This window comes from Microtus ochrogaster, chromosome 10 (assembly GCF_000317375.1).
Source record: "Microtus ochrogaster isolate Prairie Vole_2 chromosome 10, MicOch1.0, whole genome shotgun sequence".
NCBI classification, from domain to species: domain Eukaryota; kingdom Metazoa; phylum Chordata; class Mammalia; order Rodentia; family Cricetidae; genus Microtus; species Microtus ochrogaster.
In genome coordinates this window covers 49,110,381-49,134,983 of record NC_022016.1, presented here as the reverse complement: position 1 = coordinate 49,134,983, position 24,603 = coordinate 49,110,381, and the positions used below count along the sequence as shown (strand labels likewise).

The following is a 24,603-nucleotide window of genomic DNA, read 5'->3' as shown; positions in this document are numbered from 1 at the left end:
GAGCCATCAGGGTTCCCTGACCTGTGGGAAGTCCAAGGACCGCCCACCTCCATCCAGGTTTAGTAAGTTGAGCATCCAAACTGCCCATGCCCCCCCAAAGCCAGCACGTGCAGTAGGATCAAAAACCCATTGCCATTGTTCTTGAGTTCTCAGTAGACCCGTGATGTTTTTCTACCCAGCCACACTCCACCATCAGGGCGAGTCACTTTGAAAGAGCTACCGGTTTTCCCTTCCGTGGTTCCTTGGTTTTCATCCATTCTCTGTTTGCAAGAACAGCCTCCGCTTGGCCAGTTAGAACAGTTGGTGTCATGGGATGAAGTGTCCCCTGTTCTAGGCTAGAAAACAAAGCTTTTAACGACGTCCTTTCTGGTTAGTGACTGAACAGCCTGCGTTGTGACTTGTGTCCCGATTCGGAAGGACAGCCTCTGCAAAGTCCCTAGAGCGGAGTATTCCAATAACACTCCGGCCTTGAATTCCTGCAGAAACTCGGGAAGAAAAGCAGGACGCGCTGGGTGCCTTCCCCGGCTCCCCCTGCAGGAAAAGAGAAGTACCGGTGACCTCGAACTCTGTTCTGGGTGCTGATTACTTAGTCTTCCTTGGAACCCCACCCCAGAACTGGATTTCTTGCCTGATTTACAGAAAATGAACTAATACTCCTACCCCCACCCACGGCGAGGACCTCAGGCGGGCGAGGCGGGGCGGCCCCAGGTGCGTCCCCGCCACAGGCACCGCCCGAGGCTCCGCCTCCCTGGGCCGCCGCCTTAGTCACCTGCCGCCCTGGGCCTGGTGGCCGGCGGCCAGCCGCGGACTGAGGGCGGCGGGGCCGCGGAGACCCCCGCCACCGAGATGTGGCGGGTCAGCAGGTGGGCGCCCCTATTCTTCTGCCTGCTGCAGAGCGTCCCAGGTAAGCACGGACCACCCACCCGAGGTCCCGAGCTGGGATGTGGGTGCTGGGCCATCCCGGGACCTCAGGGACCTTCTGTTCCCGCCGCGGGTGCTTGGTCCCAAAATGAAACAATCCTGAGCTGAGCGGCCTTTCCGGGAAGAAGGGAGCTGGGTTTCGGGAGGCCAAGACGGGAGATATCTGAAACGTTTACTGGATTTGTTCACCGAATCCCAGAGTGCGTACCTGATTGACCCTTATAAATACGGCGTGAGGGAACTGCCCTCACCTTCCCCTGAGTGCGGATCAAACGCCCCCACAACCCCCCGCTCCGGGGGGCCCTGCTGTGGATGGTCCGGTTCCTGCCATGAGACTCTTTAGAGGGCTTTTCCTTTTTCGATCTCTCGGCTGGTAAATAAGATAGCAGCGCACAAAAAATCCGGGCCAGGACCCCAACTATCCACCGATCTCCCCAGATAACCCCTCTCGGTAGCCATGTGTGTACCTGAGAGTCTTAGACTCGCATTAGAAAGGGCTGGAAGGGTTCTTAGACTAAGCAAACAATCCTAACAGTCCGGGTTATTTTTAGTTGCTTCTTTATGCTGGGCACTGTGTTCTTATTAAGGTTTGCAGTCCAGTTGGCCTGTGAGGCAGATAGTCATCATTTTCAGGTGGGGGAAGTTGAGTCACAGAGCACTTAAGAGGTTGCCTTAGATGTACCCCAAAGAGGGGGGACACACAGGACAGAGGAGTGAATTGAAGGGAGTCGAACCAGCCTGAGCCTTGGGTGTGCCTGTGATCAGTGCTATTCATGCCCTGAGCCCCCTCACAGCTATCCCCAACACAAACTTTCTCTCTGGGCTGCTGTCCTGCTCATGAATGGCTTAAAACTAAAACCATTAAAAATAAGCCTATGCACAGACTGGCCTCCTGCGAGATGCCAGTACGGGTTAACGACAGTAGCTCTGTCTCAGCCATCCGACTTCAGGGCATAGGACAGGATAAAAACAGGCACCCACATCCGGGTCTGAAATTCCTGAGGTGAGGAGGCAGCTGAGGCTTGGGCTGAGCCCAGAGACATCAGGTAGAGCTGGGATTACCTTGTCTAGGTCTCCGTGGTGACTCACCTGCCGGAATTCTCCCTGGGACCAGAAGCTCCCCCAGGGCAGGAGATGGAGCCGCTTTGCTTCTGTTTGCTCAGTGTCACCCCACGGAAGAGTGAGTTAAAGTGATCAACAGGTGTGATTGCGCATGCTTGCAACCCTAGCACTCTAGGCTGCTTCAAGATCGCCACAGATTTGATCGAGCCTGGGATACAGAAGACACACTCATATGCATGCGTGCGCACACACACATAATAAACGTTAAAAGTGACCAATAGAAAAATACGACTGAGCCCAGGATATTCTGGAGGAGGAAGTAAGCCCAGAGCACAGAGCTGAGAGTTGGCTTGATCTACCTTGGAGTGTCAAGAGGGCCTTGGTTCCCCCACCTGTGCTGTGTAGCTCCTGAACCACTCACGGAGTGCTCAGCTCAGCTAACTGGAAGCGACAACCTAATATGGAAGGGGCTGTTGTTGTTCTGTGGTCATCACCCTGTCTCCTCTTAGAGATGGCCAGGCAGGCTACCTGGGGGAAGTGACATTTGAATAGAATCTTTCAGAGAGTAGATGGTGAGCTCCAGGTACCCTAAAACCCCAAGGTTCAAAGACATCTAAACCATGGGACCTGAAGCTTTGTGAGACTTCAGCCTGATAGCCAGGCCACCCGGATAAATCCTCCAACACCAGATGAGGAATATGGACTTTATTCAGGGCAGGAAGCCCTGACACGGAACAATCAGCTGACGTTAATTAGCATAGCTACTTACCTGTGAAAGAGGAGGTGGAGAGAGGTCAATAAAAGGTGGCCGGGGAACACGCCACAGAGAGACAGTGTTATCAAAGGAATGTGATAGAAGCCAAGGGGATGTCTGCATGTTGGGAACACCATGTGCAAAGGCTCGGAGCAGGGAACAAGCCAGCCTGCTCCTGGAAGAAGAGGGGAAAACAAGGAGAGGTCATACTGGGGGGCCCGTTGGAGGTTCCAGTAAAGGCTCTGGCGTTTCCTTGGAGTAGGATAGATGGAAACCTTGAGAGGATTAAGCAGGAGGCAGACATGGTGTAACTCCCATTGAAGAGGACCCAGATGATCTGAGGTGGGGATTCCAGCAGGAGGGAGTGTCACCACCCCATCCATAGACACTGCAAGGGAGCTGGCTAGGGTGATTCCAGGGTGACTTTCTCCGTGAATTGGTTCCTTTACATGGTTGTGACCAAACACCCCACTTAAAGGGGGAAGGGTGTGTTGGGACTCAGGGTTTCAGAGGGTCAACGGCCATCGTGACTAGAAAGCCATGGCAAAGTGGCTCTGATCTGTGGCAGGCAGAGCATGCGGTGAGGGTTGTTCATGTGGACGGAAATCAGAGAGAACGGACTGGAATGAGGGCTGGGCATATTGCTCAGAAGGCCGCCCCCACTTACCTATCCCACCAGGCAGCTTCCACCTCCTACAGGTGCCACGGCTTTCAAAATGGCACTAAGAGGTGGGGATCGAACATTGAAAATATGAGCCTCTGGGAAGCATTTCTTGTTGAAACCAGAACACGCAGGGCACTTCTTGTACCTGGCAGAGTGCCTAGGATCCCGTTATCCAGGCAACAGCCGGGTACCCCTCACAGGAGAAATCCGTTGATCCTGGCAAATCTCCTGTGGTGCCCACTTTAGACCCACCAGACCATCCCCTTGGCACTGAGTGCTGGCCCCGTGTTCTCTGTGGTGCTCTAGGGAGAGCCAAGACTAATTCTTCAATGAAAAGTGCAAACCCAGTATCTGCAGGCGGAAACAAGACCACGGCTCTTGAGCAGGGAGGGTGTGATGAAGCGGGAGGGTTGTCCCCTCTGTCTGAAGTAGGAATACAACAGATCTCGCAGAAAGGGAAGCAGCTTATACACTGTATAAGGGAACTGTATAAGGTCTGGGGACCACCTTGCCATTGTGGGCAAATACCCGAGTGGTCCATTTAAATAAACAAACCATAGGGGGTGCGGTGGTAGGGTGGAAAGGTTTGAGTAGGGTCAGCTCTGGCTGGGTCCCTTGGGATTACAGCTCTGTTCCTACCACCAAGGCAGCAAGTTTCACTTTATCCACCCTGCTCCAACAGCAGGCAGACCCATGAGGGGCCTTTTAAGATTATAGTAAGATCCATTCACCCAACACACATGTATTATACGTGCACTGTATCTCAGAGGCCATTCCAGACAGACACTGGGGCCACAGGGAGAACACAACAGAGACGATTTGGTGGGTAATAGCGTCTAAGCCTGATGCCCTGAGTTTAGTCCTCAAGACCCATAGTAGAAGGGGAGAACCAACTCCCCAAATTTGTCCTCTGACCTCGACACATGTGACATGGCATGCACACACCCATACTCACAGATACATGTCACACATGCACAAACACACGTACATGCATATACACATATACTAATAATAAATTAAAAGTTTTAAAAAGATAACATCAAAAACAATGCTTGCTGCAAGAATCTTTCGGTATCCAGGAGGGGTATGAGACCATTCATTGGCTCCTGCCCCGTGGCAACTAAGTGGAACCCACCCTTGGGTGCCAGAGTACACAGGCAGCTCTCTTGACAGAGGGGACACTGAGGGCTGGAGAGAGGAAGGGTTGCAATGCAGCAGTTGGCAGGTGCTGGCCCTTACAGGTGGCAAGGAACTGAACTCCTGTCATACACACTCAGCTTAGCCAAGAGCTCCAGGCTTCACGACCTCTTTCTCTCCCACAGGAAGGTTCCGTCTAGCCCCACCCAGAAACGTGACACTGCTCTCTGAGAACTTCACTGTGTACCTGACGTGGCTTCCAGGGCTTGGTAACCCTCCGAACGTGACCTATTTCGTGACCTACCAAGGGTATAGGGGCACCTCCATGCTGATGGGTGGGGAGGTGGAAGAGTGGGTGAGGGATGGAGGGGCTTCCCTGGGCTCTCTGTGTTCCAGGTGTCAGCATCCGGAAGTTCTCTGGGTCTCTGGGAGATGGCACCTAGCAGGTTCTTAGAGAGAGGGGCTCTTGCAGGTCAGAGGGTGGGGAGATCATTGATAGGTTTGTTGGAGATGGGGTGGAGTCCGGCTTGTGAGGGTCGAGACACCAGGGGACAGAAGCACGTGGGCTTTGTTTTAGCCACGTTTCTGTTGCCATGTTAAACACCACAGCCAAGGCAGTGTAGGGAAGAAGGAGTTTATTTCAGCTTAGGGTTCCAGAGGAGAAGTCCAGGATGGCGGAGGAGGCATGGTAGCGAGAGCAGGACCTGAAAGATTACATCTTCTTTTGCTGCCTGGGGGCTCAGAGGGAATCCACAGAGTCAGCTTATTCTGGCCTTTTTACCTGATGGGGTAAGGGAAAAGACGCTCACAGTCTCTTGCTGGTTTCCTTCTTTATTCTTCTATATTCCGATTCTTTATTTTTCCCTGCAGCTGGTTTATCCCCACAAACTCTTTCAGGCAGTACAGAAATTACACTGTGGTTACATTCTCTTTCTGCTTTTCTAGGGAATGATTGCAATGAATATAAGTAAGAAACATGTTTTTCATTTCCCTTACGTGATTAAACGCATTACGTATTATAGATGAAAAGCAAATTATCCCCAAGAACCCACGTCCATTTATACCCAAGCAACTTGTTATAGATGAACAGAGTGTAAACAAGCAAGGTATTTTCCTTAGTCAGTTCTTTTGCTGGCAGGCTGAGTGTCAAAGAAAGAAGCAATCATTTTATTATTTACCTTGAAAGGTAATATTATAAGGGATCTTCAAGGAATCATAATCATAAACTTTCATACGTGCAAAACAGTTAGCTCTGCTTTAAATCTTCAGGGTGCGTACCCACTCATCAACAGATATTTTATATCAGGATATTGAGGGCAGAAATAGGTACAAAGAATTAATCATCATTTTTGATCACCAATCAGCCCTCCAAAGAAAAGTACGTCAGCTAGTAATAACTGGGCTGCTTTGTTTTTTGGTCCCTTACCTCAAAGCAATTATCAAAACCTCTTAATCTAACCTGAGGTCATTCTAAGGCTTTGTTTCAGCTGTGATGCACTCTGAAACCGGTGAATGCATCTTCCAACATCAAGATTGAAAGAATTCAAGCCAGCCTGGCTCCTGGGACACAGCTGTTTTCCTTCCTCATTAACCTGACTGCAATCTATGCAGTGCCCTAGCTTTATGACATTGCCTTATGTTTATTTTCAATCACCAAAACTCTATTTAAACTAATATTATTATTATCAATTAGACAGTACAACTTAAGAAGAAATCGTCTTCATGATAATCCACAGGTAAAAACGCCCAGTAGAACGGGATGTTTCCATGAGATAAACACTACATTACAGCAGTGGGGATCTCCCCACTCCCGTTCACAGGACCGATGCATCCATTCACCCCGACACTTTCCACCTAGATTTGGTTCTTTGTGGGTTTTTGCTTAACTTCTCCTGTTGACCACGTTTCTTTCTTTTCTTCTACAATCTTATTTGTCGTGGTCACGAGAGAGGAAGCTTTCAGAGAACCTATAAATACTCAATTCTCAGTTTCCTTTATCCCGAAGTCTGTAGTACAGCCTCCTGTACTTAGACCAGCGGTGCTCAGGCTTCCTAATGCTGCGACCCTTTCATACGATAGTGGTGACCCCAACCCTATATTTTTGTTGCTACTCCCTAACTGTAATTTTGCTACTGTTATGAGTCATAATGTAAATACTTGTGTTTTCAATGGTCTTAGACCCACAGGTTGAAAACCCCTGCCCTAGAATTTGCTAATTTTGTAGAACCGTGCTGATGTCTGTCACTGGTTCTGAGCTGATGTCTTTAGGTGATCAAAATCTCTAATAATATCTGGTTCCAACTCTTTTTTTATTTCAGGAATTTTTTTTTAGTCATTCATATTCTTTTCTCTTGCTTTAATTTTTCTTCTTCAGGGACTCCTAGCATTTCCATGTTTGATGGCATTTTGCTACCTTAGGTATCTTCTTCTAGAACATTCTATTCATTTATGCATATATATTTTGTCTGTATGCTGTTCTCCAAATGATATAGATTTTGTTATTGATTATTTTTAATTTTGTGTGATTTCATATTCTAGTTTATTCACCATTTTGTTTGTTTGTTTGTTTTTTGAGACAGGGTTTCTCTGTAGCTTTGGAGCCTGTCCTGGAACTAGCTCTGTAGACCAGGCTGGCCTCAAACTCACAGAGATCCGCCTGCCTCTGCCTCCCAAGTGCTGGGATTAAAGGCGTGCGCCATCACTGCCCGGCTTTATTCGCCATTTTAAATGTTTATTTATTAGCCTTAACATTCATGAAGCAGCTGACTGGACGTCTGGTCCCATGAGGGGCCTTGGCAGGTGACCCAAAGCTGGGTGGGAGACAGACAAATATGCCATGCAGAGAGAGCTTGGGTATAGAGTTTATTTAGTGGGGCGGGGAATAAAAGAGAGAGAAAAGGAAGAAAGAATTGGGCAAGGGAAGTGGGGGAGAAGGGAGAGAGGCAGAAGCTTTCTCTCCTGAAGGATAGCTCCCCATGCCTCAGCTGGAAGGGGGGGATTGGGGTGGGCGAGCCTTGTCTCTTAAAGGGACAGGGTACCCAGGTGATAGGCCAGACCAACAGATTTGCTTTTACAACATTCCCCTGTTTCTCTTAAATAAAAAGTGGGGGTTTACAACAATTAGGTGTATGTACATGTTGGGGTGTACATGATGTGTGTACGGCTGTGGGTAGAGGTCAGAGGTCAGAGGACTTTTTCATGGGGTCGGTTCTCTCTCTGTACGTGGTTAGGGATTGAGCTGGAGTCCCCAGGTGTGTGCAGCAAGCTCTTCCCCAGCTGAGCCATCTTGGTTGTAGTTCTCCTTAAGGTCTGTTAGTGCTATTTTTATTGTTGAGTTCATGTCTTCTGTTTACATCAGCACTTTTGAGTTATAATTTGCATCCTAGTAGGACATGGATGCGTGCGTGTAACCACCCTGCAGCGAAGGAATGAAACACTTCCACTCACCGCAGAGGTTCTCTCTGGTCACTCGGCATTTCAGACCCCACCCCCAGGGTGCACAGTTAGCTACTCAGCTGCCTCTGACACTGTGGGTTAACCTCATGTGTTCCCAAGGTTGGTATCAGTGGATTCGTGGCCAGGTATGGTGTTGCAGGCCTGTCATCCAGGAACTAAGGAGGTTGACGCAGAGCTGTTCTGAGTGTGAGGTGAATGCAGACCATGCTGAACTACAGCGTTGCATCCCGTTCCCCAAACAGAAAATGGGTTTGTGTAGTGTGTCCCCTTTTGGGCTGGCTCGTCTTACCGCCGTTCTGGAATTCTCCCGCATGGTTACATGCATCCTTCGTTTCTCTTTTACCGCTGTGTAGTTTTCCAGTCTCGGCTGTACTTGTTCTTGTTTCTCCATTTCCCCTCGCTGGATTTTTGGGTTGGGTATGTGTGTCCATTTGCTATGGCTGTTGCGTCCTCTTGTCGGTACTCCCCAAACTCACGTTCTCCTCGGATCCCTTGTGTCTCAAGAGCCCCAAAGGTCTCACCTCTCTCTGGCACGCACGGTCAGTCCAAAGTTCTGCCTACACGGTATCTCAGTCAGGTGTGGGTGTGACCTGGAATGTGACTCACACTGAGGCAAAATGACCCCAGCAGTGGACCTCAGAAACCAGATACAGTCACTTGCTTCCAAAGTGAAGAGGTGGAGCTGGTGTGAGGTAGGCATGGCAGTTGGGGGGGTGGTCAGGAAGGTGACTCCAGTCATACCTGGCGAGGCAACCTTTGGTAAAGTTTCTCTTTTTTTCTTTGATCGTTTTAAAAAGATTTATTGCTGGGTGTGGTGACACATGCCTTTAATCCCAGCACTCAGGAGGCAGAGGCAGGTGTATCACTGTGAGTTTAAGGCCAGCCTGGTCTACACAGTTGGCTCCAAGACAACCAGGACTACGTAGTGAGACTATCTCAAAAAACCAAACCAACAAAAGAAGTGTGTGTGTGTGTGTGTCTGTGTGTGTGTGTACGTGTGTATACGTGTGTACATGTGCATATGTACATGTGAGTGCAGGTACTCACAGAGGCCAGAAGAGGGCGTTGGGTGCCCTGAAGATGGATTTAAAAATGATTGTGAGCTGTCTGATAGGGGAGCTGTAAACTGAACTCAGGTCCTCTCTGAACTGCTGAGCTGTCTCTCCAGTCCACCCCATTTGTTCGATTCTTGAGGCAAGGTTTTACTAGGTAGCTCAGGGTGGCTTCAAACTTGTTCTACCTCTCAAATACTAGAATTACAGGCATCTACCACCATGCCCAACTTTGTTGGTATTTTTAGACAGGATCTCCCTAGGTATCCCTGGCTGGTTTAGAATTCGCAATGTAGCCCAGGCTAGCCTGGGACTCATCATCTGTTGTAATAGGAGCGGTGGGCTACGTTCCTGGCACCTGGCCGCCCGCACGGCTAGCTTTATCCGAAATAATTACACAGAAACTGTATTTTTTTAAACACTGCCTGGCCCATTAGTTCCAGCCTCTTATTGGCTAGCTCTTACATATTGATCTAACCCATTTCTAATAATCTGTGTACCACCACGAGGTGTCTTACCAGAAAAGCTCTTAACCTGCGTCTGTGTCGGGTGGGAGAATCATGGCGATTGCCTGACTCGGCTTCTTTCTCCCAGCATTCTGTTCTGTTTACTCTGCCTACCTAACTTTCTGTCCTATCAAAGGCCAAGCAGTTTCTTTATTAACCAATGAAAGCAACAGATAGATAGACACTCCCACATCAATGATCCTCCTGTCTCTGCCTCCTATGTGCTGTGATTACAGGTGTGCTCCACCGTGCCTGGTTCCCTTAAGACCCCAGAAACTATCCTTTTTAGCTCAGAGTTCTGGCCCTGGGACCACTAGAGTGGCAACTGTGAATTTTGAACCCAGCAGCCTGGAGGACTCTCTCCTTTTCCCTGTAAAGCAGCCCAGCAGCCCAATCCCCGAGAGAACCACGTCCCAGCAGTTATGAAGACACCCTTGTCTTCACCCCACTGTGGATCCCTCAATCATCTTCATGCCCCGTCTTCCTTGTCCCAAACAATAATGCGAGTTGACATACAAATAGCTCTTTTGTCCCCTCTGGTCAGCTTACTCCATTTTCTCCAGTCTCGTCAGTCAACGCTCTCAATGGCTCTGCTGGAGTAAATTCCACCTCTACTTCTGGTTTCTGCCGAGGGAGCTTATCACATCCATTAATTCCACCCGTGAATTCTTTTTAAAAAAGATTTCTTGTGTAGGTGTTTTGACTGCATGTATGTAAGAACTTCAGTGCGGTGCCCTGGTGCCCTTGGAGGCAATAAAATGACATTGTATCCCCTGGAACTAGAGTTGCAGATGGTTATGAGCTGCCATGTGGGTGCTGGGAACCTAACTCGGGTCCTCTGCAAGAGTAGCAAGTGCTTATAACCGCGGAGACATCTCTCCAGCCCCAAAATCCATGAATTCTTTATCAAAGGATCTCCCCACCACAATGTTGGTGTTCTCTCCAGAACATGTGTCTTGAAACAGGATTTCATGTAGCCCAAGCTAGCCTTGAACACACTAAGTCATGGAGGATGGCCTTGAACTCCCAATCCTCTGTTCTCTACTTCTCAAGTGCTGGGATTACAGTAACATAACAGTGTTCTCTCTGTCTGGGACCTCACCAGAATCACCCTCGTGGGTGGTAGTTTGAGAAATGTCCCCCATAGGCTCAGGTCTTGAACATCTGGTCCCCCCGTTGGTGTCGCTGTCCTCCAGCATCCTAACTCAGCTTCTCCATTCTCCCATGACTCATTCCTCAAACCCAGGAACAGCTTCACTTCCCACCCCTCTCACTCCGCACCCAAGCTCTGAGCACATTTGGCCGGCTATACATCCCAAAGCATATCCTGGATCTACCTCTTCTCGCCTTCCCCGTCAGCTGCTCTGCCGCAGCTGCAGCCCCTGACGCTGCTCTGAGGCGTCTTTGAGAAGGCGTTTGAATGTATGGCTGTTACGTGCACATGCACGTGTGTGCATGTCACAGCGCATGTGTGGGGGTCAGAGGACAACTCTGTGGAGTCAGTTTTCTTGGAATCATGTGTGGGTGCCGGTGCGCACTCACACATGCTGGTACCTGTGTGCACTGGGTTTTGTTTTACTTATTAATTTGTTTATTTGTTATTTAACTTTTGCTGGCTTGAAACTCTCTATGTAGACCAGGTTAGCCTCGAACTCACGGCCTGTGTGTCTGTGTGCTGGGATCAAGGGCATGCACCACCACACCCGGCCTCTACTTCCATCTTTATCTGAGTTCTAGGAATCAAACCCGGGTGGCCCCTACGGCATGGCAAGCACTTTTACCTGCAGGATCATCTTGCCAGCTCCAACGGTGACCTTTTAAAAATATAAGTTAGATCACTTCAGCTGTTCACTGCGCTCTACCAAAATACCTTAGTCTGTGTAAGTTCAAGACAGTAACTATTTCTCATGTTTCTGGAGGCCGAGAAGTCTAAGGTCAAGTCACTAGCAGACCTGGCATCAGGAGAGGGACACTTCTGAGATCATGCCTTCTCCTGCATCCTTATATGGCAGAGATGACAACCCTGTGTTCTCATGTGAAAAGAGGCAGGGTGCCTAGGAAGCTGTCTGAAGCCATTTTAGAAGGTCATCCTTACTAGCCATATTGTCCTCATGATTTAATACCCATCATTCATGAATGTGAACCCCAGCATTCATTTCTTTAAACCACAGCAGACCTCATGTAAGCAGCCAGTGACTTCCCGTCGCATAGATAGATAGATAGATAGATAGATAGATAGATAGATAGATAGATAGATAGATAGATATACAGATATATTCACACTCCTAACCAAGACCTGCAAGGCACCCGACCTGCCACCTCCCTGTCTCCCTTGCGTTTCTCTGGCTATGCCAAACTCCTTCCCACATGTCCCTGTGTGCATTCCATTGTTGCAATGAACACCATGACCAAAAGCAACTTGAGAAGGAAAGGATTTGTTTGGCTTCTGTGTCCGGATCACAGTTGATCACTGAGGAAAGTTGGGGGAGGAACTCAAAGCAGGACAGAACCTGGAGGCAGGAACCGAAGCAGAGACCATGGAGGAGTGCTGCTGACTGGCTTACTCCTCACGGTTTGTTCTGTCGGCTTTCTTACACAGCCCAGGACCACCCGCTCAAAAGCAGCACCGCCCACAGTAGGCTTTGAACTCCTACGTCAATCATTGGTCAAGAAAATGCCCCACGGACTTGCCTACAGGCCAGTCTGATGGAGGCATTTCTCTCAATTCAAGTTCCCTCTTCCTGGATGATCCTACCTTGTAGAGCTGGCAAGGGCTACCCAGCACTGCATCTCAGGCCTTTGTTCTGCCTCTTGCTCTCTCACCCCATCACCTGGTTTCTTCTTCCTCCTCACTGGGGAGCACCATCTCCCTGGCCTCTTCTCAGCTGCCCTTTGAAAGCAACCGCTCTGTTTTTTTGTGTTTTTTTTTTTTTAAATCATTTTATCACTGCAACTACTAGCTCCTGGATTTACCTTGTGGGTGTGATGATTGTTCCCTGCTCCCTCCCATCAGCTCTGAGAACCTCCCTGGGGCAGAACCTCATCTGCCATGCTTTGCTGAGTCACTGGTACCTGGGATAACACCTGGGCATAAATCACCTTTTGATCTCCGTGTTCTGAGGATGTGGCAGTCACATGAGGCCCTCTGACACTCACTCAGCACCCAACATGGCCCCTGACCTACAGCCGGTGATCTACAGATGCCCGAGCAAATAGCACACGGAGTATCCACTGATATTCGCGATAGCAGTTCCACCATCGCCTTGTGAGGCGGCCCTGCAAATGGGAAACTGGGACTGAGGGGCAGCGCCCTGTGGAAGGACCCAGAGATAGCCAAGGCAGAGTCGGGATTCCCAGGCACACTTGTCTGCCAGGGGCTGCCTGGCTGAGCAGATGGACAGGCAGATGCACCAGTGGCATCGGGCTGAAGGGTGGGATCTATATTGGGTAGGTCCTCTAACCCAGAGGTGAATCCACGGCTCACCCTCTTCTGTCTCCCCTCAGCTACCCCAGCTCCGATCCTTGGCGAAAAGTGGAGCAGTGCGCAGGCACCACGGCTCTGGTGTGTCCCCTGATGTGCCTGAAGAACCAGGATCTGTACAGAAAGTTCAGGGGGCAAGTGCGGGCGGTGTCTGCGCGTGGCAGGTCCCCATGGGCGGTGTCCCCGTACCTGGAGTACTTTTTTCAAGGTGAGTCCCAAGGCTGAAGAAACACTTGCTGCTGTTGCAGAGAACAGTTTGGTTCCCGGTACCCACAGCAGGCAGCTCACAAGAAACTATAACTCCGGTTCTAGGGGATTTGACGCCATCTTCCGGCCTCTGCCACATGCGGGCACACATGTGTTGGGGGAGGCTGCTTGTTCATTCCCGGCTGCTTAGACCCGAAATTGTCACTCAGAAGCTATATTATTTGCAACACTGTTTAGCCAATAGCTTAAGCATATTGCTAGCTATGTCTTATATCTTTGGTTAATCCATTTCTATTATTTTATATTTTACCATGAGGTTCGTGGCCTACCATGGTTCCAGCTGGCAGCTTGTCTCTTTCCCCTCTGGCAGCTCCATGGTAGTTTTTTTTTTTAACTCCGCCTTCCTTCTCCCAACATTCAGTTTAGTTTTCCCACCTAGCTCTGTTTCTTCTAAGCCACTGGCCAAAAAAGCTTTATTCATTAATCAATAAAAGTAACACATATACAGAAGGACTTCCCACATCATTTCCCCTTTTCCGTTAAAATAAAAAGGAAGGTTTTAACTTTAACCTAGTAAAATTACATATAACAAAACATGTATCAAGCAAGAATTACAGCTACAATATTTGTATCTACTTTATCTTTTGTCATAACTAAGGAAAAATACAATTATAACTATCTTTTTTCATCTCCATCAAAGACTCCAGAAGGATATAATCTTACCTAAGTTAACAGAAAGTGCACTGTAAGCAACTTCAAACTATAGAATTGATAGAGACATTTCGCTTCCTGGACAGTCACCCAAAGTTCTTCTGTACTGTTGGGGCATCCATCTTCAGCCCACTGGCCCATAGTGTCCAGCAGACTTTTCCATGAAGCAGAAAATCTGAAGATCTGTTCTGCCTTGTGATGGCCATGTCCATCAGTTGCTTTCCTCTGTGTCCTGCAGAATGTCTGACAGACTCTTTCATGAAGCAGGAACCCCAAAGGACTATCTTCTATGGGTCTTAAAGTTCAGTCAAGCAGTTTAGGCAAGAGCAGTTTCTTGCCCAAGTGGCTAACAAACTTTATAAGGAGCCTCTTCAAAGCCCATCATCCTCTTGAAGCAGATTGGTGCTGCCAGGAACAGATATGTCTCATTGTCATGAATAGTCTTTCAGAGACCTACGGAATATGACTTTTAAAATGTTTTAAGTCATATTCCGTAGGTCTCTGAAAGGTTTGAAAATTATCTATCTAACTGAACTATATCTCAAAAATCTAGAAAATCTAACTAACATAACTAAAAGCTTGACTATCACAGATGAGTCTCTATTAACCTATATTTCTTAATTATACATTACATTTTTTAATGAGCTGCACAAACATAATACCTTAATCAAGAGCAGAAATGTGTGTGTGTGTGTGTTAATATGTGTTCATGTGTGTACATGTATGCATGTGTGCATGTAGGGCATAGGGCAACCTCTAATGTCACAATTCATCAGGCACAATCCTTCCTTTGTTTTCCAGATAGTGACTGAAATAAGCCAAATAAGCCAGACTGGCTTCTCTGGGCTGGAGATCCAGGGAGCTCAATGGCCCCTCTACCTCTCACGTTCACGTTCTATCCAGGCCTCACCTTAGAAGCCCAGGGCAAAATGAACTTCTGAGCTGATTCCAGCTGCCAGGCTGGGGTCCCTGACCCATCACTGTTTACCAGCTAGGAGCCTCTCCAAGCTGCTAAGACGCTTGCATTTTCCCTCACACTCTCATCACCTCCTTCTAACTGGAAACGGCACAGCTGTGTCCCAGTCATAGCTGGCATCTCAGCACCTTCCCCTCTTCTCTGGCTTTTCTGTTGCCAATAGCAGAAAAGCTCTGGACCTACCTGCATGGCCCAATGATGAATTCACCACTTTATGGCTCTGAACCTTAACTGGAGTTCCTTTTGCCACTCAACAACAACACAGCAGCTTGGCCGCACCCAGGGATCTGAGTGGAACATCTTTGGAGGGGCCTGCCATAGGCTTTTCTCTTGACCCCCAAATTCATATCTTTTGCAAATTCAGAATTCATTCACCCCATTTCAAGGTCCCCCAAAGTTGCCTATTATTACAACATCAACTCAGATTCCAAGATCTCCCAGGTGGTGTCTGAACCAGCGTGTTCCATGATGGCTCCGACGCCATCCACTCAGTACAACTCATGGGCACAGGTCCTGTCCACCTGGAAAGGGTGAAGTCTATGATCTCTGTTCCCTATAAAAGACGTGGGAGGAGAAGGTAGCACTAATAAATACGGAGGAAACAAGGGAAATGGGGGCACTGGTCCAAAGCAGCTTTAAAATCCAGCCCGGCAAACAAATGTCATTCAGGTTGGCAGTCTGAGACAATTCTCCTTGACTCCCAGAGTCCTTTGAGCTCTGGCTTCCAAGGCAGGCTTTTCTCTTCACATGGGTCCCAGGCACATGCAAGTGCAACCAAGGAGTTTTGCCAGCCTCCATATTTCAGCAGAAATGACATCAACAGTTTTCTTTGATTCCATACATAAAAGACCAGATGGCCGTGTTGCTGTAGATATAAGAATCTCCAGAATCTTGGTTCTGCAGCTACTTGAAGAGTCACCCCTATGGGACATCTAATGTCATGTCTAGGCACAGTGTGCTGAGTTGCTTTCTCTGGACATCTTTGACTAATCCATCTCTCTGGGAAAGCAAGAGACAGAGCTAAGATTTGTGAGGTTACCATTTGGTGTTCATCGCCATCGCCCCCCATCCCCATGACCACCCTTCCTCGCCCAAACTTGTCTAAAGTCAGAAGGATCCAGATACCCATCCAGTACCTATCCACTACTAGTAGTGTATTCTGGCAAGTTATAGCTTCTAGGGTCTTGCTCTTTTTTAAAAAAAAAAAATTGAGTTGGTGAAGGCTGGGGAGAGAGCTCGGTCAAATGCTTCAGCAAGACCCAGGTTCAGTGAGAGACCCTGCCTCAAACGGTAAGGTGGAGTTCAACAGAGGAAGACGCACGTGAGCCTCTGGCCTCCGCACCACAGGTGTGCTCACACAAACACATACATAAACACACACGCAGCGGGGCTGTGGCGCTTCCCTCCCAGGGTCAGTGAGGAGCGAGTAAAAGGGCTGTGAGGAGCTTGCAGCTTAGCAGATATTTGAAAAAAGAACGCTAATGAGACCCCTCTGGGCAGACAGACAGGAGAATAGAACCTGGGCCCCCAGAGGTTATTGACAGGTCCTATGGTCCTATTCTGTTTCTGACAGTGGGGCTGGCCCCGCCCACCCTTGTGTTCACCCGGATGGAGAAGATCCTATGGGTCAACGCCACCTACCAGCTGCCGCCTTGTGTGCCCTCTCTGGACCTGAAGTATGACGTGGAATTCTGGAAGGAGGGCGAAGGAAACAAGGTAGGAAACCCTGTGCTTTCCCAAGCGGGGTCTCCTCCCCGCTTCTCACACTGCTTCCTAAGCTTTCCTCCACTACACCATAGTTGTCACAGGTTATAATGAAGTAGCCCCACACTTGCCCTGGATGGAGTATAATAGAGGTTTCTTTATTTAGGGGGAAACTCACAGAAAAAGCAGTGATCAGCAATCACCTGTATGAGCGGGAAACTGGAACCAAATCCAGCAGCCAAAATAGCCCCCCAAGCTTTTACATATGCATATATAGTATATGTGATCATGCCCAAAGTGGGCCAGTATCTTAAAGGCTATTGTCTGAAGGAATTTCCACAGCACCTCCCCCTTTTGTCTAAATAAGAGTTCTAAACCTAATACAAATCTATAGACAATAAGAACAAATATCAAGTATAAAAATTAGAATTACAACCAATATGAACAACATCAAGCAAGAAACATATGCTAAATGTTTTGATAGTTAATCCTACCCCAAGGTGTCTTAAGTCTTGTATTAGAAATGACTTGGCTAGGTCATGAGGAAAGTAACTATGACTATCTAGTCTTCAACCCCATCAAAGACCCGAGAAGGGAAATAGTATTACTTGAGTAAACAGGAAGTGCAATCAAAGAGCTTCCAGAAGGATCAAGAAATTAATGTGCAAAACAATCCCACACCAGTTTGGATTCAAAAGGGTATTTATTTTAGGGGAAACTTACAGAACACCGACAGCCAGGAAAGGAGTCTAATCGCTGGAGCAAGAGCAGGAACCAAGAGAGCACTATGAAGACCAGGCTGGCCTCAAACTCACAGAGATCTGCCTGCCTTTTATCCCATAGCATATTGCCTTGCCAACACAGAATTAATACAATCACTGTTTTGCCTTCTTTTTCTCCTCTGTCTTTGGAAACTGATAAGCATTTTGTATTCAGGTCATATCTCCATTCTCACTAGCCACCCACCCCTGCCTTGAACTGCACTGGGCAGCTAGGGCAGCATCTAAACCTACAGTGATTGAATGTCCCTTATCCCAAGTGGCGATGGGAGTCCTTCAAGGCCTTGGTGAGCTACATGGGAGTGACCCCAAGTAGCAGACTGCTTTTGAACCCCAATGGTCTGTACAAGGAAATTCGGCTGAGAAAAAACAAATACGTAGAAAGTGTCCACAGCGCTTGGACTTTCTTCTTTAAGATTTATTTATTTAGGGAGGATCTCTGAGTTAGAGACCTGCCTGGTCTAGAGATCCAGTTTCAGGACAGCCAAGGACAAAAAGACGGGAAGATGTAATTGAATGAGGTGGCCATGTTCCAGCTCCAGCAAGCTGCAGAATCTGGCAGCTTTGGCCACATGGTCCTGGCTTTAGATTTAAGGATGGAAAAAAAAATGGTTTATGGGATTTCCCTTTGTGCTTAAAGAAAGCTGCTGGGGCCAGGCACGTGTCAGGGGTGTCTCTGAATAGAGGGAGGCCCAAAGAGGCCATTTTGTGAAGCTGTGAAGTTGAAGCCTGAGTTGCCTTGGAGAACCCAAGATATTAGAGATGCCAGAGCTGTGGGGATACCTGCCGAGGAGAGCTGCTAACAGGGGGTGGAGCCAGGCACGGAGAGAGATGTGTACTGTAGTCAACAAAGCTGAAAGGCGTTGGAGATCTGCAGAGCATTTGACATCAGACATGGAGATGCAGAATTAGGAGTTTGCCCAGCTGGTTTTCGGTCATGCTTTGGCCCAGTATTTCCTTACTATGCTCCCCTCCCTGTCTTTGGAATGGTAACGTGCCATTATATGTTGGAAGTATGTAATCTGCTTTTTTATTTTGAATTTTTATATATGATTACAGTTAAGAGATTGCATGAATCTAGAAGGGACTTTGGGTTTTAAAAGATTATTGAGACTGTGATAGACTATGGGGACTTTTGAAGTTGGACTAAATGCATTTTCATTATGATGTTGTTACAAGCTTATGGGGGCCAGGGAGTGGAGTGTGGTGGTTTAAATGTAATTGGCCCCCATAATTTCATAGGGCGTGGCACTGTTAGGAGGTGTGGCTTTATTGGAGTGGGTATATCCTTGTTGGAGGAAGTGTGTCATTGTGGGGGTGGGCTCTGAGGTTTCCTATGCCCAGGACACTGCCCAGTGTTTCAGTTGTCTTCCTGTGGCCTGCATATCAAGAGAAAGTCAGCACCGTGTCTTCCTGCACGCCTCTATGCTTCCCACACTGATAACAGACTGAACCTCTGAAATTATAAGCGAGCAGCCCCAATTAAATGTTTTCCTCGTAAGAGTTGCTACGGTCATGATATCTTCACAGCAATAGAACCCTAACTAAGGCAGTTATTAAAGTGATCAGTAGCTGTAGGATAACACAGACCCTTCATCTGCAGTGAAGCCTTCTCCAGAGCAATGCCTGCGCGGCGCTCGTAGACATGCTGCTGCTTCTACAGAACCCTGCAGGTCTGCAATCCAGCCGGCCTTTGAATCTGAGTGCTGCGCCGTCAGTGGGGGGTGTGGAGGAGTCTGCCCCCGCAGTCTTTCCCAGGCTGCTTTGAGGTGCTGGTGGCAATTCTGCATGCTCTTTTGTCTGGAACCTTTAGCCTTTGTGAGGACCAGATGCCTTGGATACGGTGTACACAAATCATCAAACCGCCACCACAGACTGATCTGTTCGGAGTTATTCTCTGTGTTTGTGTCCTACAAACCCAGGGAATTTGACAAATTTTACCTTGTGTGATTTCCTGCAGAAAAAAAGATATTCTCAGAAGTGCAATCTTATTTATTTGAGTGTTTTTCTGACACATGAACGTTTGTTTCAATGGGCACCAAAATCCTCTGCTCACACCTGAGAACTCTCAGCAGTTAGGAAGACATCCCAAACCAGCTTCCAGAATCTCCTGGTCACTTTGCTTCTGCTCCACTGAAGGACCCCCTGGGCAGTGTGGCCTGTCCGTTACCTGTGGTAGGAAGTGGGTGCCATTGCTAAAGAAGCATCTATCCCTGGAAATGACATTTCCAGAGGGAGTTCCAGCACTCACTCACACTGAGAAGCAACTGCAAAGGCATAGAAACCACATACCTGCCCACTTGGGGTCCCCTTACTCCGTTACCGGACATCCCATACCTTTGCTGTTAGGGGACACAGAATGGACAGGGATTTGGAATGAGAGCTGAGCACTTTTCTAATGCCAGGAGTGTAAACATTGTTTGGAAAATTTACAAAAATATTGGACCACATGAATACATTGTTGCAACCCTTGTAGCCTTGGAGAGAGGGTTCCAGACTGATGAGAGACCAGAGAAACAGACTTCATTAATCTCTCTGTAGGAACCTTCTACCTATGTGTTAATAAAGATGGGTTTGGAGAAACAGTGTTTGTTTACCTGATCCACACGGTTTGCAAAAAAAAAAAAAACTTATTTATTTATGTGTACGGGTGTTCTGTCCACTTCTGTCCACATACTCATTTGCACACCAGAAGAGGGGTCCTGATCCCGCAGAACTACAGTTATAGACAGTAGTGAGCCACTATGTAGGTGTTGGGAATCGAACTCGGGATCTCTCAAAGAGCAGCCAATTCTCTTAACCACAGAGCCATCTCCCCAGCCCCGATGCTTACACTGTAACTTAGGAAAGTTCCTGGTTCCCACTCTGTCTCTCCCGGCCACCCCACCACATGGCCCCATCAGCTGGCGCATGCTCACCGTTGCTTGCTTCTCCAAACAGACCCTGTATTCTGCCAATTCATATGACCAACCTGTGAAGATCCCTCTCCCGAAAGGTGCTAACGGACGTCACTGCCTCAGCGCCAGGACCTACTATCCCCACACTGAGATCAAGTACAGCCCCTTCTCTGAACCCAGCTGCATCTTTCTAGAGGACCCAGGTGAGTGCAAAATGGCACTGGTGTGGGGACCGTAGCATGGATTCTAATTGGTATTAATAATAAAAACTCAGAGTCAGCTACCAGGGTGTGAAGGCTGAAGGATCAGAGAAGCAGAGCAGTCAGCCACTAGAGTTCTTACCTCTACCAGTGCTCAGACCAAAAGGGTGATCCTGTCCTCAGACTGACCGCCTCAGACTGTATTGCTCCTCAGACTGCACTGAGATCCTGTCTCCTTCCACTTTATCTTCCTCTCTCCACCCAGCCATATTGCTTCTGCCTCCACCTCCCTGGTGCTGGGATTAAAGGCATGGGATCCCAAGTGCTGGGGTCTCCTTTGTGTGGGCTCTGTTTCTCTTTTAGACAGATTCAATCTCATTCAGCTCAGGGTGGCCTTGAACTCACAGAGATCTGTCTGCCTCCCAAGTCCCGAGATTAAGGGTGTGTGCCACCACTGCCCGGCTTCTAGTGCCTTATCTCTGCACTCTGATCTTCAGGCAAGCTTTATTTGTTAAAACACAGACAAAATACCAATTTGCTGTACTTCCCTCTGGGACTTCGGAAGTCTCATGACAGAGTTATTGAAAGTATAAACTGAGAGGTGCTCACTTATGGACATTACAGCTCTACCACACTGACTGTGTGTCTTTGGGTAGTTTACATGGCCTCTCTGAGCCTCGGCTTCCGCCAGAATGAGCTTATATGCTCCTGAGGAGCGAGTTGGACGGTCACTGGAAGCACCTGGCACACCGGGGACTAGACCATGGTTCCATCTGCAGTGTCTGTGTCCTCTCCTCCCCAGGGGCCATCTGGGCTCTCCTGACACTGCTCTTAGGCGTCCCTCTACTGATAGCAGCTGCTGCAGCGGGTGTGATCTGGAAGAAACTGGAAGGGGACCCCTGGTTTCAGTGGGTGAAGAGGCCTCAAGCACTGGTATGGCGCGTCTGGGGCGTATAGAGGGCTTGGAGGGGTGTGTGGAAGTGGGGTGTTGAGAATCTGAACAGGGGGGCTGAGTTTCCAGTGCTTCACACAGAATATCAAACTGGCCCAGACCGAAACATTGTCTTGTCTCGGTGTCTAAATTCCCACCTCCCAACAGCAAATCTGCCCACCAGGGAGATGTGCCTAAGTCCCTTCCCGTGGAATCACATCACCTCTGCCAGGGCTTTGTCAGGTGCAAAGAGAAACACGCAGCCCTGAGACCCAGGAGAGAGGGCCAGAGTATGTGGGGTGGGAGGAAGCATGGATGGGGACATCTTCTAAGGCTCTAAATGCTTAGTTTACAACTTAACCAAGGCTGAGCATCACCGGGCCAAGATTGGGGTGCTAGATCCTCTCTCGGAATCCAGGAGCTAGCTGGGGGAAGGGAGAGCCTGGAGAGGTCAGAGAGGAGAGCTGGATGGGGAGGGGGGGCTCTCTAAGTCCTCAGGGAGTGACAAGCTTTGAGGGCAGAGCTCCCTATGTCCCCGTGTCACTGTGCCCCTGTGTCATAGCAGAGAGTAGTTTCAAAGACCTGGAGAGGTCACCTGCAGTGACCTCTGCTGCTCAGTGCTTTGACCTCAAGGCTCCCTATTCACGGCAACCAGCAGGATCTCCTGCACCATCACACTTCTGCTGATAGTTCCCACACTGCTTGTAGCTCCCATAATAGCTCAGGTGCCCCCCCCATCAGTGGGGTAGCTCTGAGGGGCGTGTGTGCGTGTGTGCAAGGCTCCTCAGAACAGTGAAAGCTTTTGCTAGAGAATGGACCCTCCCCCACTGCGCTTGGCCCTGGTGTTTTCTGGGAACGCCTCCTAAAGGAATGACTTCCACTTTAACCCATCTGGACTATCGCCAGGGGTCCCCAGATTCAGCCAGGCCTGTTTTAAGAAGCCCGAATCACCTTCTCTCCCCCATCTCTTTCTACATCAGGACTTTACTGACTACAGATATCCGACGGCAGCCTTTCTTCCCAGTGAACCTGAGTTCCCGGATGATCTGGTCCTCTGTCCCCAGAAAGAACTGACCATAAAGACCAGACCAGTCCCTCCAGTCAGAGACCCAGGCACACTACAGGAAGGACCAGAAGAGGACAGCACCGAGGATGAAGATGAGGACACAGATGACAGTGACAGCCTCCAACCCTACCTGGAACGGCCCCTCTTCGTGAGGGAGAAGCTCCAGACGATAGGGCACTCGGAGGCAGATGAGTCTGGGGTAGACTCAGGAAGGAGCGAAGACACATCAACCTGGGACTCTTCAGACAGGAGCTGGTCCAGCACGGTGAACTCCTCACTTAAGGACGAAGCTGGATCTTCCAGCTGTTTGGACAAGAAAGAGCCAGACCAAGAGCCTGGTGGGGACGGGCACCAGGAGACGCTTCCGTGCCTGGCATTTTCTGAGGACATGGGCACTGCGGAAGAGCTTCTAAACGATGAACTCTTCAGGAGGAACGTTTGGGATTCCTTATCCCCAAAGAGAGATCTGGTTCTTGGGGAGCCCCCAGTTTCTCTTCAGACACTGACTTTCTCCTTGGGCAGTCACCCTGAGGAAGAGGAGTGGGAGGAAGAAGAGGAGGAAGAGGAGGAGGAAGAGGAGGATGGCTGGGAATCAGAACCCAAGGGCAGCATTGCCAGCTGCTGGAACACTTCAAGCCTGCAGAGGACAGAGGTCAGGGATGAGATGCTGGGAGATTATATGGCCAGGTGAGCTGGCCCTGGTGGCCCATCCAGCCTGGTATTGCTACCTCTACTGTACTTCCCAGAGACATCTCCAGGTCCCTTCCTGAGATATTCAAGGTCCTGGCCACTTATTTGTGGATCACCCACAGGCTCTGTCATTTGGATTGAGCTGTAAGATGTCACCATTCCTGTGACCCACTAGTTGTAGGTGGCCCATGAGAGGGATGCAGCTGTGGACTCATTGATGTCCAGTGTCCCCATTGTCCCGGGGAAGGCGGACCTTGTGGAACATCTTCCTTGGACAAAGTGAAACAGGTAAAGCCAGGTGGCTGTGGACCCCAAGGATAGACATGCCCTAGATCATAAGTGATGTATAGCATTGCACACAACAGACCTCGGTTCAAATCTCAGCTCTGCCATTTACCAGTTGTAACCTGAGCAAGCCACTCTTAATCTCTGTGCCTCGGTTTCCTCTTCTGCTGCTGTCATGTGGGTATGGTGAGGATTCGGGAGTTTTCAGGTATGTGTAGCTGGGGCCACCTGTGTCACTTGTACCGTCTGCGCTAGAAACCTCCCTCTGCTCAGACTCCCCGGAGACCATAGGCATCTCTCACCAGAGGCCCCTAAGCCAAGAGTGACAAGAATAGCTACCTTCCAACATATCCACCCTCTAGGTCACCCCATCCTTCCTTGTCACCTTCATACCTTCTAGTCATGGGCTCCCTGAAACCAGAGCCCAGCCAACTTTACTTCCTTCTTGAACATAGGCCACCTTCCAGGGGCCAGATTTGTTGGGGCAGGGCAGAAACCGCATCCCTGACCTGATATCCCTTTTGGGTGGCCTTGTGACAGGTTTTTTTTGTTTTGTTTTGTTTTGTTTTTACTGTTTGTGGTCATAATGAGATCTTAGTGTCTGAGAAACCAGTGTCTTTTGGGAACAGGTGACTGTCCTTTTGGGGGTGCCCTTTAACTAGTACTTAACTGCATGATGCCAAAAAGACCCCACGACCACGTTACCCGTGATGCTGTGTGGCTTTGAGGCTGGCATAAAGCCATAGCTTTACAGAACACATGTGAGGTCAACCCTTAAGGGCATCTGGTCCAGGGTTTCTCCAACTCATTCCCAAAGCCTCTAGGAGCCCAGGCTCTTTCCCTCCAATGCCAGTAGCCTCACTGAGCCGATATAAACACAGTGGCCTTGCATAGAAGGTGTGTTGGGGTGGGGGGGTTCACAAAAGGTTCTCTACGCTCTGTCTTTATAGCTGTCTTGTTTCAAACAGAGGGCCTGAGGTACAACATGGCAATCCTCTCTTTGAAGTTACCTGGCAAAGCTGTCCTAATGATGTAATACGTGTGGTCCCAAGAGTTTCTGATCTCGTTGCACTGACAGGAGGCCTTTGCCACCACCTCTGGGACAGGGACACACACACACAAAC

General features: G+C 48.9%; 1 protein-coding gene across 1 annotated transcript; it reads left to right on the top strand.

Moving 5' to 3' along the window:
• Positions 1 to 765: 765 nt before the first annotated feature.
• On the top strand, positions 766 to 24,603 carry Ifnlr1 (interferon lambda receptor 1). The gene is made up of 7 exons (XM_005353387.2): positions 766 to 904; positions 4,724 to 4,847; positions 13,057 to 13,241; positions 16,501 to 16,643; positions 20,351 to 20,510; positions 21,310 to 21,440; positions 22,419 to 24,603. The coding sequence occupies exons 1-7, from the start codon at positions 847 to 849 to the stop codon at positions 23,193 to 23,195; spliced, it is 1,578 nt and encodes a 525-aa protein (XP_005353444.1). The 5' UTR covers positions 766 to 846; the 3' UTR covers positions 23,196 to 24,603.

Excerpts from the sequence above, each read along its gene's own strand:
- Ifnlr1 (XM_005353387.2), top strand. The coding sequence starts at position 847 with ATGTGGCGGGTCAGCAGGTGGGCGCCCCTATTCTTCTGCCTGCTGCAG. Across the intron at positions 16,644-20,350 it reads AGGAGGGCGAAGGAAACAAG|ACCCTGTATTCTGCCAATTC; the intron begins GTAGGAAACCCT and ends TTCTCCAAACAG. Across the intron at positions 20,511-21,309 it reads CATCTTTCTAGAGGACCCAG|GGGCCATCTGGGCTCTCCTG; the intron begins GTGAGTGCAAAA and ends TCTCCTCCCCAG.